Raw genomic sequence first — 19,046 nt, 5'->3', positions numbered from 1 at the left:
GGCTGATTAATTAACAAATGTTTTCAGTTTCAAAATCTACTAAATACTACGTAAATGCTAAATTTCAGCTTCAATTTTTTTTGTATGTCTAATTTTCTAACATCAATTGTTTTAGCATGGCAGGTACACTGACTAATCAGGTTACAGGACAGTATCTATCCATTTTATCATTGTATATTTATGGGCGACCCTGCTCTCTAGACATCGCCAATGGCCACAAAAAAAAAAAAAACTATGGGTCAAACACTAGTCTATCTAGTAAATGAATACATGTACTAAGTCAATGTTTTGTGTCAGTGCTACTGATCCTTGTGCAGGATGTTATTGGAAATGTGGAAAACAAGTGAGTCAACACCACTGATCTCTCCTAACACAAACACAGGAACAAGAAGGAAACAGGTTACAAGCAAAACTGAACAGACGCCAAGAATGTACTGTGGTTTACACTATATAATTAGAGTCCATTGGCTTAGATAAGCTACAATGTTGTTGTAACCTGTGAAACTAACGTTGAGGAAGAACAGTGCTCCTCATGGGTGTGCGCACACAATGCATCCTTTGCATTCAGAAACAGCAGTCTTAATGCCAGTCATCCATGAAATAGGCTATGACTGTTTTCAAACATGTTTCCCACATCTGGTCAGGTAAAGTCATATGGGTTTGGGACAAGAGTAAGAATTTTAATTTTTTGAGGAACAGTGTTAAAACGCAATGCTCATGGCGCAAAATGGTGAAGACAGTGTGAAAACCAGTTCTCTGCCTGTCTACATTCACCAACAATAATATGGGCATTTGAAATGCACAAACGCATCCTGAGAGTACAGCCACTTATACTGGTGGCTGTTGAGGGAAATGTCAATTTGCCCTGCTGGCATATTTTTGAGGTTTGCTGTGGGATTTCATATGTTGTGATAAAAAGATATGAAGGTGCTGGAAAGGCCCAGTGCTCACTGAATAAAGATGTGCTGTGTGCAGGTGTCTAGAGGAGGTGGATGTGATTGTGGTTTGGCGGCAAAATAGTGACTGATGCTCCTCAACCATTTTAAACAGGATGTACTTTCCATTAACAGAATAAAACCAACAAATGTTCAGTAAATTTATTTTAATGCTGTATGAGGTTTGCAATAGTTGCAGCCTGTTATTCAGTTTTTTTTGTGTGATTGTCTATAAATAAACATAAAAGGTAATATGTAATGATAATGAAAATTGTCAACAACAATAGTTGTAAAGGTTAAGAAAAATGGAATGAGTTTAGTTAGACTTTTATTGCAATGAATTTAATGTAAGTTGGACGTAATTTGGGGCATTATTTGATGTATTTAACTAGCTACTTTTCTATTATACAAAATCTAAATTCATACAGCACCAAAAACATGGCATTTGTCCCTATTAAGCTTTTAGAAAGAATAAGTAATAGGTCATCAAAGTGTATCGTATTTATGGAAAGTGTCAAGAAGAGTCTGTGTGTTAATTAGGGGTGTAACGGTTCTCTGTTAAAAAAAAAAAAAAAAAATTGAACAGTTCTCCACCCACGGTTCGGCATGCACTTGCAATCTGACAACGCATATCCATTATAATATGGTTTGTTGAAAATAATGCGCAGAGTTAGGCTAATATATGTTTCTGTTGATTGATACGCATTCTGGCTTCCCCTAAACTTTGTTCAATATAATATGACCAGTCATTTACACCATCATCACCCGGATGTTGATATCGCACAAGCGCAGGTGAGACCCGAACAGCAACTAAGCTCATTTAAGCCTGGCCAATTTAAACATTCAAGCGCAAGACGACGTGAAAGAGCACTCATTTGAAGCACGCACTCAGACAGCAGGCAAATATTGAGTTCTTTGATAAGTCTTGTGCTTGAATGGAGAAATTCACACAAAAATGATGTCAACGTGCCCGTTTTGGTGAGTATCCTAACAAACATAGTAGGTTAAGTCTTAACTGAAAGTAAACGGTTGTGAAAGACCACGCATGTGTACAGTATCGGTGTACTGGATTCGTGCATTATGTCTTAAAGTGACAGCAGCCTAATATTCCTGCTGTCTGTGTTTTTAATGTTAATCAAACAATTAAAAGACATGGAAATCACTCACTGCTCTTGACTGAATAGCTTTTGTAACTTTAAAAATGATTTTATTTGAATAATTTATAGTCCTTTTTTCTCTAATCACAGCACATACCGTACCAAAACAGTGACCCTAAAACTGCGATAAAAACCAATCTGTGAGTAATTTGAACCATTACACCCCTAGTGTTAATGTGTGTACATGTAGGTGAGAGGGTGTGAACAAAACTAAAGCAAAAGGTGTGCAGGAAATAGGACTTTAGGAAATTGTGTTGTGTATAGGGATCTCAGGAAAGAGGATATTGTTCTGGGCAGTTCTTTAATGGAAGAGGGGATTTTGGAGGATGTGGTGATGTGCGTGGGTCCTGAGAGGCCAAAGCTCAGAGCGTAGGCAGGTTTGTTTGCTGTAAGTGGGAAACTCACGGCTTCCTGCAAGAGCTGCTCCAGGGAGTAGATTCTGGGTCGGTTTCCTCTCTCCCTGTCGATAACAATACTGTAGCTGGAGAGAGAGCAGAAAGTACAAAGGAGTTATTTTCAGCGCTGTGTGTAATGCTTGGCCGTCCATGTCAAACTCCTTCGGAAAGCTCACTTTCATTGGCTGTGACTGATTCTCTTAAGCAACACTTCTACTGCTGAACAGAGGACTTAGAGGAAGTGATGTTGCAGGCTGACTAGTGCAACCAACTAAGGACTGTGGGAAACTAGTGGGTGATGATCATTGCTCATTTAACTGTGGTAGTGAAGTAACGTTAATCAAAACAGCAACAGGAGTTTACAATAGGTGCAATACATTCTGTAAAGAGGCACACACAGAATGTGCACCTGTTATTCACAAAGTAACCTACTACACATCCTTCACCCCTCACAAGTAAATATTTTAGTTTATTACACGGCTGTGGTGAACACTTGATTGTAATGGTTAAAGGGATTCTTCACCCGAAAAATTAAAATTCTCTCATCATTTATTACAAATGTATATGATTTTCTTCTGTGGAACACAAACAGAGATTTTTAGAAAAATAATCTACCTTTGTGATACCATACAATGCAAGTTGACGGGACCCTCACAGTTCAGAAACCACACAAAGTGAACATGACGGTAATCCATAAGACACCAGTTGATGAATCAGTGTCTTACAAAACGATAGGTGTTTTTATTTTTCACCTATAAACCATATCGCTTCCGACCAACTGTCAAATGCAGGTTCATGAGTTCTCGTTTGACGTCAACATTGTGAAACATACAAGAAGTGACATCCTCTGTGCTTCAGCATCACCTTTTTTTTTTTTGAGTTTCACAACATTCTTACATCACGCTTCACAATGTGCTGACGTTGCGCTTCACTGTGCTCTCATGAACCCATGTATGACAGTTGGATGGATGTGATGGTTCATCATTTAAAATGAGTAAATTATGAGTGAATTTTGATTTTGGAGTGGAATATCAAAGTCCCTTTAAAACAAGTCATTTCACTTGGATGCTATCTTTGAAACGCCTCTCGGGCATTTAAGTGTAGCTCTTATCTCTTTGAATGGGGAAACATAAAATTCTCCAAAGCTGTTTGTCAAGCTTTCGATTACATTTCATTTTTAAAATCACCAATGAAATCTGACAACAACTGTCTCATAAATTTTGTTTCTAAATGCTAGAATCTTGACAAAAAAAACACCAAAAAAACGGTATTTTTCACGCTGGATTAAGCTAATGCGCATGCGCAGTCCTAAATGCGCGTCTCTAACATTAATGACACAGACAGCAAGAATATTAGGCTGCTGTCACTTTAAGAAGGAAAGCACGGACCGAATAACTGACACACATCTGGTTTCTTTCTCAACTGTTCACTTGACATAACCAAGAGAATACTTGCCATATTTTGACATAATTTTGTGTGTATGTGTCTGTTCAAGCACAAGTAAATGCGAAAGAGGAATTAATTCAGTGTCCAACTGTCTCTTCCTATCTCTGTGTGCGCACGTTTTGGCGGTGTGAGGCTGTGCGCACACACAACAGCTCACGAGTCACGGTTTTCGCCTCTTCATCCGCTTTTAAAATCGTTTTAATGTGTCAACTGGCGAGAAAAAACTTTCACTCTATGATGGTTAAATTTAGCAGTTAATCCGCGAATCACATGCGTGCCGAACCGTTGAACCTTAACCGTACAATCCGTTGCACATCTAATAATTAAAGAAAAATCTAATAATTAGAGAAAAATCCTACTTCAGTAAGTAAACGTGTCCCTGTGAACCGATCCTCAAAAATGTAATCAAAAGCTCTTACCCCCATGTTTTCTGGCGCACATCGTTTCTTTTTAACCACGCATGCATATCTGCGTACTACTTATGTGCACCCCTGGCTAGATGATATGAAGTCTTATTTCACGATACGAGTCATTTTAAACATCAGTGAAATTTCACAACTATCGATACTTTATCAAAAACTAATACTAGATTAACTAATGTAACAAAATAGTCCTCACAAAAGAGTTACAGAAGACAAGTAAACACTCAGCTATACAATAAGAACATAGAAACTAATTACAAACAAAAAAGAAGAAATAAATACAAGAGAACAGAACAAAAATATAAATTTAATAAGCAGTGTTTTAAGTTTTTCGGGAAGATGTACTAACAGTGGTATTCAGAAAAGAATTAGGCATTTTGCCTATTTCCAAAAAGGCATTTTGACATTTTTTGTGTGTACGTGTTTAGGTACAAATCCAAAGCCCATTTGCTTATCCGCGTACGGCTCCAATTTGGAGCGCGCACACAAAAAGCCGTCTGGGGAACAGTGTCTCTTTTGTGGCTTAATGCACTTTTAATAACCCTGTTTAATATCAAGCACGTCCTGCAGTTTAGCAACAGAAGTCTGTTTTTTTACAGCACTCACTTATTTGGCTGATTTGGATGTTAATTTTGGCTTAGGAAGGAATGAAAGCGCACCACTGTGAAGGAAAGGAAGGCACGCGGGACGCAATGCGGCAATTGCACAATAATCACTTTACCTCGATTATCTTGTTTTGATAATCAATTTTGAAGCCAAAATTGAAATTAAAAATCAATTATAATTAATCGCAAAGCCCTAATATGATGTTAAATAGTATATCTGACCATTGTCCCAGGCAAGCAGTTTTCTACACTTGTTCAATGCCTCTTATATCACTCCTTACTCTCTTCTTATATAATAAGTTAAACTCAATTTAATATTTCATGTCATTTCATGTCAGATTTCCCCCAAAATCTAAATATGAAAAGTCTGAAAACAGACAAAACAGCAAAATATGCAGTAAATATGTTTTTTTTGTGAGTTATACACTTACACATCAGGTGACTCCAGAGTTTGCACACGGGCAGCATACAGTAGTTCATCTTCTTTGGAGATCAGAACCTTGAGTCCATCGGTCAGAAGCTCTTTAGTCAGAACACAGTTCGGAGGAGCTGCAAGATGAAAAGCATCAACTCTGTTATGCTCATTTCGCAAATGCCCCGGCCCAGAGTCCTCAATGATTTGAATTAAAGGTGCCCTAAATTAAAAATTTAATTTACCTTGGCATAGTTAAATAAGAGTTCAGTACATGGAAATGACATACAGCGAGTCTCAAACACCATTGTTTCCTCCTTCTTATGTAAATTTGATTTGTTTAAAAGACCTCTGAAGAACAGGCAAATCTCAACATAACACCGACTGTTACGTAACAGTTGGGATCATTAATATGTATGACCCCAATATTTGCATATGCCAGCCCATGTTCAAGGCATTAGACAAGGGCAGGACGTCTGGATGTGCACAGCTGAATCATCAGACTAGGTAAGCAAGCAAGAACAATAGCCAAAAATGGCAGATGGAGCAATAATAACTGACATGATCCGTGATTACATGATATTTTTAGTGATATTTGTAAATTGTCTTTCTACATGTTTCGTTAGCATGTTGCTAATGTACTGTTAAATGTGGTTAAAGTTACCATCGGTTATTACTGTATTCACGGAGACCAGAGCCGTCGTTAATTTTCATTTTTAAACACTTGCAGTCTGTATAATTCATAAACACAACTTCATTCTTTATAAATCTCTCTAACAGTGTGTAATGTTAGCTTTAGCCACGGAGCACAATCAAACTCATTCAGAATCAAATGTAAACATCCAAATAAATACCGTACTTACGTGATTAGACATGCTGCATGACGAACACTTTGTAAAGATCCATTTTGAGGGTTGTACTAGCTGTGTGAACTTTGTTTATGCTGTTTAAGGCAAGCGCGAGCTCCGGGGGCAAGGAGCACGAGAATTTAAAGGGGCCGCGCGTGCTGAATCGGCGCATAGTTAATGATGCCCCAAAATAGGCAGTTAAAAAAATGAATTAAAAAAAATCTATGGGGTATTTTGAGCTGAAACTTCACAGACACATTCAGGGGACACCTTAGACTTATATTACATCTTTTAAAAAGACGTTCTACGGCACCTTTAATATTGTTATATTGTTTTTTTCTAGTTTGCTATTCCTAAAGTGAAAGGAGGCGGACTTTCGGGTCTCTCTGCCAGCCACAGCCTTCTTCACAGCCATATCGTCTCGTCTTTATTTTATTTCACTTAGTTTGTAATTTTTGTTTGCAGCGGGGAGTCCCAGCTTGACTTTATTAGTCGAGTTATTTTTTCCCCTTTTGTTGCTGGGCTCCCCATCTCTTATTTCTTGTTACTTTTGTGAGTAATCTGTGTTAAAATAAATCATTTATTTAGAAAACTCTAGCCGTTGTCCATCTGTTATGTTATCTGTTATCTGTTGTGTGTCCCTTTTCACTCCTAGGCATTTAAACCAGGGACCGTAACAAACTCAAAATACAGTTTTACATAACAAACGGCGACTTCATGGAAAACAACACCAGTCACCCATTATGATAAAAATACTGTAGCGCACAGTCTTACGTAGACCACGAGTATCCATTTCTTAATGGAAGTTTTGTTAAACAGCTGTTCACCTGGAGCAAATCTGCCATTTGAGGACACCTTCCTCTCTTCATCCTCATCTGAGAAGCTACTGTCCTCACCCAGGTGGAAGCCCTCATCTGCTGCAAAACTCTCCATCAGACGGCTGACCGCTCGACCTTTAGACTGAACCACAGAAACGGCACTGAATCGCTTGAAGGAAATGGAGGAAAACTCTTTTCTACATTCTCCACATTCAGCAAAATATGTTATCACATGTCAGAGCGTGTGAACATCACCTTTACATAAAGGTACTTCTTACTCAGCAAGAGAAGACAAGTGTTAAATGTACTAAAAGTTGTGTTTGTATGTGTACCTCTCGAAGCCTGGTTCTCCGAGTACTGCCGTTATCATCACTGTCTGCAGACTGGGCCTCGGTAGATAAGTAACTTCTCCTCTACAGTAAGGAAACAAACAAAGATTAGTTGCAGAGTTCAACTGTATGATACCAGATATAAGTTTGAAAACACCTACTTGTTCGTAATTAGTATTTTCCACAGAACAATAGTCAAGTCTTTAAAACTAGGATACAATTCCTAGTGATAGGTGCGTATTTCAATTGCCTTAAAGTTATTAAAGTACATGTACAGTACTGGTCAAATGTTTGGAGACATTACTTTTCTAATGTTTTTGAAAGAAGTCTCTTCTGCTCATCAAGCCTGCATTTATTTAATCAAAAATACAGGAAAAAAAGCAATATTGTTAAATATTATTACAATTTAAAATAATGGTTTTCTATTTTAATATTCTTTAAAATATAATTTAATTCTGTGATGCAAAGCTGAATTTTCATCAGCATCATTACTCCAGTCTTCAGTGTCACATGATCCTTCAGAAATCATTCTAATATGCTGATTTATTATCAATATTGGAAACAGTTGTGCTGCTTAATATTTTTTTGGAACCTGTAATAGTTTTTTAAATATTCTTTAATGAATAATTTTTTTTAAAAAGAACAGCATTTATTTATTTATTTTTTATAACAATATACCGTTCAAAAGTTTGGTGTCAGTAATATTTTTTTTTTTTTTTGAAAGAAATTATTACTTTTATTCAGCAAGGATGTGTTAAATTGATTTAAAAAAATGACAGAAATCTTTTCTAACAATATAAATCTTTACTATTTTGAATAAACGCCATTCTTTTTAACTATTTGTATTCATCAAAGAATCTTGAAAAAGTATCACAGGTTCCAAAAAAATATTAAGCAGCACAACTGTTTCCAACATTCATAATAAATCATCATATTAGAATGATTTCTGAAGGATCATGTTCAGCTTTGATCACAGGAACAAATTACATTCTAAAGTGTATTAAAAGAGAAAACCCATTATTTTAAATTTTAATAATATTTCACATTACTACTGTTTTTTTTCGTATTTTTGATCAAATAAATGCAGCCTTGATGAGCAGAAGATTCTTCTTTTTAAAAAAAACATTAAAAATAGTAATGTGTCTAAACTTTTGACCAGTACTGTAAAATGCATGAATCTAAGATGTTTCTTATAATTGGTTTCCATTTCAATTGCAGCAGTGGTTTTCATTGGTTTTTTAACAAAATAACCAAGTAAACAAACTAAAAGACGTATTTATAAATAGCTATAATCAATTCCACATAGTCCAGTATTATTGAAGTAAAACTAGACCACTCAAAATGAGTAATATAATCACAATTCCAATTTGAAGTGGTGTTGTAGATTAACTTTAAAATTCAAACTTACAGCAAATGAAAATCACAATTCCACTTAGTGCAGCATTATAGCCTAGAAGTTTCTATGATTTCTGTCCCATCTTGGCATTTTGTTGTAAAGCAAACCACAGATTATTAAGTTACCAATGTAAATCAAAGTCAAACTGTTACATGCAAACACGTCGTGTATATCTCTGTATACAATTATCTATACTACTCTGTTATATCCTATTACTATTACTATATATCTCTGTACATCTAAACAACAAAAAAAAAACAGAATAGCACTAGATTGAGAGATGGAGAACATGGCATGCATGTTTAAATGAGCTGGAGATCTGTGAGACACATAAGCATATATTTCTTTGAAATATATTGTGTCACCCTGCACTCCATGTTCTCTGTTCTCATTGCTTACCGTGGCTCTCAGCATGGAGCTCTTTCTTGTGGCTCTCTTCAGCCTCTCGCTGCTGCTGCTGGGAAATGAGAGAAGGCTGCTGCTCTTTCTGTAATGACCCGGCCTGCCCGCAATCCCAGGCCAGCGTTTGTCCTGCAGTCTGGGTCTCCCTGGTCGCCTTCTGACACCTAGTGGTTTGGGGACGGTGACGGATCTACAGGGGGCTCGTCGTTTCACCTTCACGTCCCCTTCTGTTACAGCACGATACTGAGATCCTGAACGGTTTTCACAAAATAGAAAGGGTTAGAATAAAAAAAGCAGGTGAGGTGTGTCTATCAATGGGCTTTTTGATGACTTTTACCATAAAGTTCTTGTCGTTCCCGCTTAATCTTTGCTTTCTGATTGGCTTCCAGTTTGACAACAGAGAAAGGGGAGGGGCCTGTAATAGCCGACAGATCCCTCAACGCCGGAGCTTTGATGTCTTGGCCCTCCTCGCTGCCGTAACTGCCTTCCTCTTCATCTTCTTCTGTATCATGAAAATGGCATTTCAGTGTGGCTGTTCACATCTGACTTTAATATATATAAATATCCAAACAAAATATATTGGAATGACTATAAAGAAATGGTTGCAGTACAATGACATCTTGATCTAATTTGGAAATCTTCCTGTGCAAACATTTGTACACCATATGAAATAAAGAGTTATATTGTTGCTGTCTGGAGGTTTCTGAGGTGCTTAAGTAGCAAGTAAACTAAACATTCATGGGAACAACTTCATATTCTGCTTGATTTCCATCTGTGGAATTGGTATTTAAAACGTTTACTGACAGAAATTTTGATCACAAAGTCTGCAAACATTTTCCTGTAATTTCATTAAATTTTTTTCCATTCCAGTCTATTATTGTGGTATTAAAGGGATAGTTAACCCAAAAATGTCAGCATCATGTCGTTCCACACCCATAAGACTTTTGTTCATCTTCGAACCACAAATAAAGAGATCTTTTGGATGAAATCTGGATGAAGACATTTCGGTCCCTTCACTGACAGCATAAGCAACTACCACTTTCAAGCCCCAGAAAGGTAGTAAAGACATCATTAAAGTAATCCAATATGCATTGGAGATTCATATTTTCTAAATAAAGTGGTAAATTGTGTTTTTTCGAGCAAACAAAGTACTCGCAACGATTCATAAAATTGAGTTTAAACCCTGAAGTCACATGGATTACTTTAACAATGTCTTTACTACCATTCTAGGGGTTGAAAGTGGTAGTTGTGCAGGCTGTCAATGGTGGGACGGAAATCTCTCAGATTTCATTAAAAAGATCTTCATTTGTGTTCTGAAGATGAACAAAAGTCTTACGGGTTTGGAATGACATGAGGGCGAGTAATTAATGACAGATTTTTCATTTTTGGTTAACCCTTTAACTATTTCATATAAACCCACCCCAAAATGACACATTAAGATTTGTTTGGTTGCTTTACATGTTGGTCAGATGATCTCTTCCTGTCTAAGTGGACCAAACAAAGTAGACCAGACCAAGAGTATAAGACTAACACATGTAAACTTTTCCCTATGCGCACACACACACACACACACACACACACACACACACACACACACACACACACACACACACACACACACACACTCTCTCTCACTGCCGCTGGGGGCACATGCACTCAATTAAGAAATATTCAAGACATCAACTGCATGTGTGCGAGAGAGAAAGAGAGAGTATTGAATAATTGCGAAACATTTGAAAGCTTTTCTTACTTTTCTAAGATAAGACAAACTGGCTGACACTCACCTTGCTCAGAGGACTCGCTCTCTAGGGGGGATGTCTCTCCGTCCTCATCCACTTCCTGTCCCCTGCCCTGCGGGATCCTGGCCCCTGACTGCTGCAAACAAGCTGCTGATCCAGGACTTTTCTTCCTTTCCCTTTTAACTGCCACTGGCTCGTGCCTCTTCCAGCACTCTTGTGTCCCGCTGTCCCCACTCGTGGCTGGAAAAGAGAGCAAAACATAATCATTTCTATGCATACACGACTTTATACTATATCTGAAAACACGGCATGCCCATTGATTGCATTGAAAGGACATGATGGACTTTGCAAAAGTCCATAATTTAGTCAGAAAGTTTAGAATTTCAATACTAAGAGTGTGCGTTGTGGTTATTCTGACTACTCGAGTACCTGACAGATAAACTACATCTCTTTTGGCATGATGTTGCATTTTTAAGATGATTTCAAGTTAACAATTGCTTCAACTTTTGACAAACATTGATCAATGAACATAAACAGAAGCTCAAACACACAAGGACAAACCTCACTGGTTCTCGCACGTTAAGCGAACATGCTTGAGTTTCCGTTTCCATAACTGATGTGAGCGCTGATTAATATTTATGTGTGAATAAAAGCCTAAATCTGTTTATCATTTAAAGCAATAGTCTCTTCAGAAAATTTGGACTAAACCACTCAATCTCTTTATGAACTTTTTGACGCGTCAAAGCGGTAGTTGCATAGCCGTGTATGGAAGGACAGATAGCTCTCAGATTTCATCAAAAAGATCTTAATTTGTGTTCTGACAATGAACGAAAGTCTTACAGGTTTGGAACGACATGAGGGTGAGTAAGTGATGACAGAATTTTCTTTTTGTGTTAAGTCCAAGCAGTAAATCATAATTCAAAAAATGGAACATTATTTTAACAATTGTAGACTGTACTGACTTCTATTTTTGTGATATTTTGTTCTTTACTGTTACATAACCTTAGCTTTGTCTGTTAAAGCCAAATGACACATATGATGACACAATGCCATCATGGAAGATGGGTTTTACCTGTATCGCTCAGGCTCTCAGACTCATTCGCTGCACTGAGCTGTGTGGAATCTCTTTTGGAGTTACTGTGGCCAGAGTACAGGCTCTTAGATGTTGAGGAAAACTCTCGGTCTCTTGACGCAGCTCCAGATGTATGTCGTCCACCTGAGACCTTCTGCTTGAGATGACTTATTTGTTGATCAAGGGTGCTATTCTTCCTGTAACACTGTGACTTCATCTAAGAGAGAGCAATAGGAGGAGTAGACATATTAAGGGAATATGACTAACATCAAGACTTTTTCTGGGCTACTATTTGATCCTTTGCCAAGCCTCTAAAATCACACTGTTCGCATCTCCAAATCACTCCTATGGGAGCAAGAGTAACCAAAGGCGGTAAAGCTCAGCAAAGGGTCATTAAAAAAGCATGAGCATCAATTGGTGATAATTGGCTTAAGGGAGCGAGTGAAGAAAGGACAAAGACTCATGTTTAGAGGACTAACCTGTGTAGAGCTGAGACGGCCAAACCCTCGATTGGACAATTTCTTCTTCTTCTTCTGAGAGTCTCCACCTCCCCGGTGCTCCTCTGCTAGTGGACTTAGGCCTGCTCCCACCAATCTGTCAATCAAACAGTAGTGGTGGATATTTTGATTCATCCCATAATCCATTTATTCATATTCATTACGTCATTACTGCAGTGTCTTTTTAAGTCATTGAATCATTTACTCAGCATATTTGTTCAAAAGTGTTATGTGACAAAGTCTTTTTATCCTTTAGTGAAACTGATAACTGATTTCTCCACAAATTACAACAAAAAAATTTTTTGTCAGCTTTTGAGCTTGAATTTTATCAAACTATAGAAAGAACAACAATAGCATACATAAATTAGGTTAATTCTTCTGCCATTTTCTTTCTGCGTTGAATGACTCATGTCCCCTATCATTCAGTTAAAACATCCTCGGCCACAAAAATATCCCAGTTAGTTCAGCGCTGCTCCGTCGTTCAGATTTAAAACACAATCTCGTTCAGTGATGGGTGTATTTGCTCAGCAGGTCCAACCAATGAAATTCTCCTTCAAAAAGCACACTATAATGCTGTTTGCATGTGCTATAATCAGTCTTGAAGTCAGGTGCTTCACAGGAGACAGAACAAATGTCACTCATGACCAAAATACCCCTATAGCTCAGGCAGTGTCTGTATGAAATGAGGAAACAAGAAAGAGATCAGAACGAGGGTGAGTTGCCACCCAGTGAGCTCAAATCGCTGGCTGCTCTTCCTCTGATGAGCATCGAAAAGTGAAGAAGAAAAAGCATGGCCATCCCGCCACTGTTCGAGGGCAGTTGCCAGATAAAAAGCCCTGTGTGAATTATCAGGGGAGATTCCTGCTACAAAAAAGGGGCTGGTCGCATTGAAAACACAGAGCGAGCCATTTGAAGGCACTGCATGTTTGACGCTATTGTTCTTGGTGAATATCAGAGCCTTCGCAGTTGTTTTTCCGTATCAGCGAGGCAGCGTATCCCCCTCGGCTACTGAATGCAGGCTGGAAGAGAATGCCCTTGAATTTCCCTGGAAACCTGCCTGACAGACCGAACGCAAGACAGAAGGCACACAGACAAAAGATTACCTTCCATCCTCCAGCAAAGAGCCGAGTGCTAGTGTGCTGTCAGTCACATGAGCTGTTTAATCGCTGTTAGACATCTCTAGAGAGGCTGTCTTTGTGGAAACCTAATTGAGATTTTGTTTGCTGTAATGTGCTTCTGCTTATTTACAGTAGTCCCAGGGGAACTGTTTTGCTCTGAGTTTGCTCTTTCAAAGCTCAGGAGACATAATGGAGATCTTGGTTGTGTTTCAACTCTGCCTCAGACCAAGAAGAGTAACGATAAAGATAACTATTTTAGCATCCACACCAATGGATGATAATGTTCTGTTTATTATAAGCGTGCTGCAGTTTTGTCATCTGCTATTTTAAAGGCCCACTGAAGAGCCTTGGAATGCAGAGCATTATTCAATGTGTTGACGTAATTTCCACTGAAACAGGAAGACAGGACGGGACATATCAAACAGCTCTGCCCCTTTTATAAAATAGCCAATAGCATTTCATTTAAATCACAGCTCAACCAGAGCCATTGAGCTTGGTAAAGCCTCAGTTTCCTCCTAATCTCTAACAGTCTCTGGACTGGAGCAGACTGTGTGCGCTCTGCGGCAGTTCACGTGACACTAACGCAAAACCACTTCATTCGCCTCAATGTAAAGCATATTTACACTGTCTAAATCATTCCCTATCCCATATAGTGCACTAGGCTATGTGCCTTTCACCATGTAGAAAATAGTAAATGTGCGAACAAGTTACCAATTTCATCCACAGCTTCAGAGTCTATTTATAACTTTGGGAGCGGGACGCTTCAGATTCTAGAGAGCATTTGATTGGACCGAAAATCTGTTGAGAAGCTGAAGTGCAGAGTGATGTCATCAAAATCATTGATCCATATTTGCAGAAGTGAGTGACTGTAAGTTTTGAATCCTTATATCTACTAAAAGTCAAAGAACGTTCATTTTGATTTCATGAGGACTTTAAAAGCTTGAGCTCTTTCAAATTATTCTGAAAGTGAATCCAAGAATACCTTTCCTTTCACCAAGTTGTGGCGTGGACTATTTTCTTACAGAATTATAACAATCATTTAAACTTTGTAGTTATCATTATAGCTACTGGTGTGAACAGGTATTTCATTGGTGCAAAATCTTGTGAGAGTGGACAAACGATGGAATCTTGTTGATGGAAACTTGGACACGATGGAACATTTTAGGACATGGTATAAGGGTATAGATCACTAAAATTAATGTGGTAAGTATAACAGAGATAATTATGTCTCTAAAGAATTTGATTAAGTTCATGGCAAGATATTCGATGCAAGACTTGGAATCTTGGCAAATCTTAACTTATTTGGGATGTCATTTAGATCTGGGGTAAATTACTGGGCTCTTTTTCCCAGGAAAAGTCAATGGGCCTCATTCATGAAACACGAGCAGAACGGATGTGTGTAAATCGTTCGTAACTCCATTTTGACGTGAATTTTCGGATTCATGAAAATGTTTGTATTTTAAAAATGTTAGTTGGTACAAGATAAATTTACACCTGTGTAAATGGTGCATAAAACTTTCGAACATTTTGTGTTCTTTTAGGCAAAAACTGCATTTTGATGCACTATGTACCACAATAATAGTTTTTTTTTTTTGTCTTTTTGTAGCTGACAGTTGAAAACTGTTCAACTTTGGTTAAACGCAGCATTCATTACAGTCACGTTTAAACCAGCTCTCCAATCACAGTGGAGGAGGGGTGGGACAAATACTACACTGACCAACTATCCTACTTGTACAATGACTTAACAACAATGTTAATATAGCTGGTTACTGCATTTTTATATTCAGTAATATATTTCAAAATAAGATACTAGTAACACGTTACTGTCATGGATATTCCAAATCATAGCAACCAAAGCGTCTCAGCTGGAAAAAATGCTGTGCCTCCAAAGCTCTCTCAAGCACTGGCTGTATTCATACGAGGGTCTAGCTGGTTAAAAATGCTTTGGTGGACACATGTTGATTGAATATTTATTGTTAGCATATGGCCATTTAGTCTCTTTATCAATTATGCAATAAACTGGAGCCAAACCTAATAAGGGAGGTCAGAAGATTCCACAGCGTTCCTGGACACGTAATTTGTGTAGGTGTAATTCATAGATGGGGATTATGCTAATTGTGAATAAGTGTGTACGAGCTCCCTATTTACGAATGATTGGAATTTATTAACATACACATGTTTAACTATCAAATCTAATGTTACAAAGAGTTTGTGAATCCGGAGAAGAGTTTTCTGGAATGTATGTTTCAATTTACTCAGAATTTACACAAACATTTATGAAAGTTTCATGAATGAGGCCCAATGTCTCCATTTGATCTTCATTTAAACTCACTGGTATCTTGGGAAATTAAAGAGATCTCTTGTGATTTTTCTTTCCTGTGGGACAAAATCAGATTAGCTGTGTTTTGTGCAGGGAATGCATCTGTGTATATTGACGCTAATATACTAGTGTGTATATGTGAACACAAGAATAGAGTGTGTATGTGTGTTGGTGTTTGTGTGATTGACAGGCAAGGGGACAGAGGCAGCAATGGAGTGTGTGTTCTTTCCCCGTGAGGTAGACCCCACTGTGCAACGAACTGACAAACACAACGTGACACTGCCCCTCCTCCCCCTTGGTGCACGCTCAAGGCGGCTAATTAAACAGAGCTCTCTCAAACACACACACACTGAACATCACTGTAAGGAATTTTAAGCACAGACGCAAACGCACACACATACACACAGGATGTGAGCTAGAGTTATACTGACCCACTGCCCTCAATCACAAGAGGCTAAATGAAAAGCAGCAAGTGACAATGTCTTTGCATGGCGTCACCTGCACCAGAGAAAACACTGAATGCCTGTTAATAGCATCTCATTATGCAATGTAGTGTCACACACTGTGATACCCATGAGTCCAACACCAGCAATGACAACATATACTATCATACAACAAACCAAAACAGCACACAATTAGTTATGGGGATTGAAAGGAATTTAAGGATTCAGTTTCTGAATCTGATTCCACTTAACCAGTAATTCCCAACAGAGGTTTGTGTACCACATGGGGTACATGGCAAGATACTGATTTAGCGTTGTTTATAAATCTATAAAACAGAAAGATATGACTTGCGTACACATGGTGCCAATTTGTGTGGATGACATTTGTAGCATGATATATGTGCATTATAATGTTTATAAACATCTCATTAAGAAAGTATATATTGCAGTGTATCTGCAGTGAATTGTATGCATAGGTTCTGTTTTGGAGTTTTGCAAATATGTAGGTAGATGTATATTTTTTTCTGTTATCCCTGCTCCTGGTATTAAGATGCGTTTTGGTAGATCGGATCACAATTGGATTATGCTAAATACAGGTGTAAACGGGGTCTAAAAAGTTTTGAGCTTGTCCACTTTCGGCGACTTCCAGAGGGAGTCGAAAATGCCTTTTAACGGATTGCTTTCGTAGTGCACACAGTTAAATCAACTCTGCTCAGAGTACATATGGTCCCTCTCTAAATAGTGTTAAATAGTAACACTGAAACAGAGTTGAAGTTGTAGTTCTTATGTTTCTCTTTTCTTCAGTGATTCTGCTTGTTAACAGCAGGTGTTCATCACTAACGCTCAATCATCACTTAAATAATTGCTTATCTCTTTAACTTTAACTCTACTTCAGTGTTACTTTAACCCTATTTAGAGAGGGACCACATGTACTCTGAGCAGAGTTGATTTAACTCTGGTGATTTTGCTGTGTAGACACTCATGTGGTCAAATGTGTTCGAACAGCCACAAAAGACGCCTACTCTTACCTACTGACCTAATGTGTAAACATTATGGGAAGCTTGCTAGCCAGATTGGATATGAACTTTGTTGGCTGAAGGGTTTGAAGATGGAAATGTACCAAGCACCATGTTCTCTCACCATTCCATTCTAACAAAGCACTCACAGCAGAAATGAAAGCTGCTACTCTCTGTATGTTTTTTCGTTGTCTTTGGTGTGTTCATATGTAAATTGCATGAGCTTATTTTGACTATTAAATCAAAAGATCTGAAAAAAAAAAAACATACATTTACCCGCCCATAAACCCTCCCCTCGAAATCAGGACAGAAGTGGTTGAAAGTGGACAAAAGAGACGGATTAAAATTCCAGGTATAAACAGGGCCTATGTTGTAAAAGTGAATCGAACTTGTTGAAAAAGAACTCAATTTCCAATCCTAACATACCTGCAAACTAAAATTCTCCACAATAGTGACAACCATGTCAGCCACACAGACATCCCAACCAACGGCATAAATAATATTTAATAACATTATAATATCACTGTACATAAACTACATTTTGGATTAAAAAGTGATTTCTGCCGAAGAGTAAGTATGCAGCACTGCCCCAAGCTCAATAGCAGAAAATCTAGTGTGATGTTTAACACAATGAAGATCAGGCTGCGAGCCTGTTAAATGCTACTAGACACACTGCCCTCTTTTATATACAGTAGACAAACACACACAAACACAGTGCTCTCGGTGAGGGGCCCTGGCTGCCTGCCCGTGCGTCTGGGTGTCACTGTCATATGGGATCACATCGTGGCGGCTGGTTGGCACGAGGTCAGAGGCAGGCGGGCGGAAACAGAGAGGAGGTGACATGACAGCAGGAACACAATGAAAAAGAGATAGAAAGAGGTTTTAGGGGGTGTTTGGAGTGTCAATAACCCTCTTCAAAACTCTGGAGAGAGATCTAAACATTGACAGATCCTCTCTAGACCTGCAGGCATCGAGGAACACAGTAAAATCACTCATCCTAACTATAGTCAATAAAAACTCCACAGTTCTGTTCCCACTGTCTACATAGGCAGCTGTCCTCCAAGGCAGCACACCAACCCACATAGAGGCTCATAAGTGATTGATTTGGAAAGCTTAGCACTGGAAACAACTCTGCACACCAACACAAATACCGCTCTTCAAAAGAAACACATGGGAAACTCAACTCACAATCAAATCCAACAGAGCTGACATTAGCATGCTGCTAAGCAAAAAATGTGAAACTTATATGAAGTGTAATAAAGATGCACAGCGCACATATAATAAATATGCAGTCATTTTTACCTTATTGTAAAATGCCTAAGACAGAAAGTATGCCAGCTTATATTCATAAATAAACAGCAGTACACCCAGACACACACACACACACATTAATTAACTGCAGTGTAAATATGCATGTCATCATGACCTTCTCTTCTCCCAGCCTGCGCTGACCCAAGTGCTAAACGACAGGAATCTGTCACATTCCTGGCAATGAAATAGATTAGAGGAGAATTCACAGTGCTCTAATTACATCCATGGCCTGTTGAATCCCCCCGGCTGCTGCAGGACAGTCATGCCATTCACATCAGCAATTGGCAGACACAGAACAAGTTTATTGACAGGCACACACAGACACAGTGTAGATTTAAGATATCGTCTATAAGCCTGAACCATGC

General features: G+C 38.3%; 1 protein-coding gene across 1 annotated transcript in view; it reads right to left on the bottom strand.

Moving 5' to 3' along the window:
- LOC125263092 (BAH and coiled-coil domain-containing protein 1) overlaps nucleotides 1-19,046 on the bottom strand; it is a 100,710-nt gene that overhangs the window by 6,287 nt on the left and 75,377 nt on the right. Inside the window, 9 exon segments of the mRNA XM_048181961.1 lie at nucleotides 2,498-2,573; nucleotides 5,392-5,509; nucleotides 7,048-7,180; nucleotides 7,371-7,451; nucleotides 9,163-9,416; nucleotides 9,503-9,667; nucleotides 10,950-11,144; nucleotides 11,977-12,193; nucleotides 12,456-12,570. Coding sequence (XP_048037918.1) covers nucleotides 2,498-2,573; nucleotides 5,392-5,509; nucleotides 7,048-7,180; nucleotides 7,371-7,451; nucleotides 9,163-9,416; nucleotides 9,503-9,667; nucleotides 10,950-11,144; nucleotides 11,977-12,193; nucleotides 12,456-12,570 — 1,354 coding nt within the window.

This window comes from Megalobrama amblycephala, linkage group LG1, assembly GCF_018812025.1.
Source record: "Megalobrama amblycephala isolate DHTTF-2021 linkage group LG1, ASM1881202v1, whole genome shotgun sequence".
NCBI classification, from domain to species: Eukaryota; Metazoa; Chordata; class Actinopteri; order Cypriniformes; family Xenocyprididae; genus Megalobrama; species Megalobrama amblycephala.
This window is presented reverse-complemented; position numbering and strand designations above follow the sequence as displayed.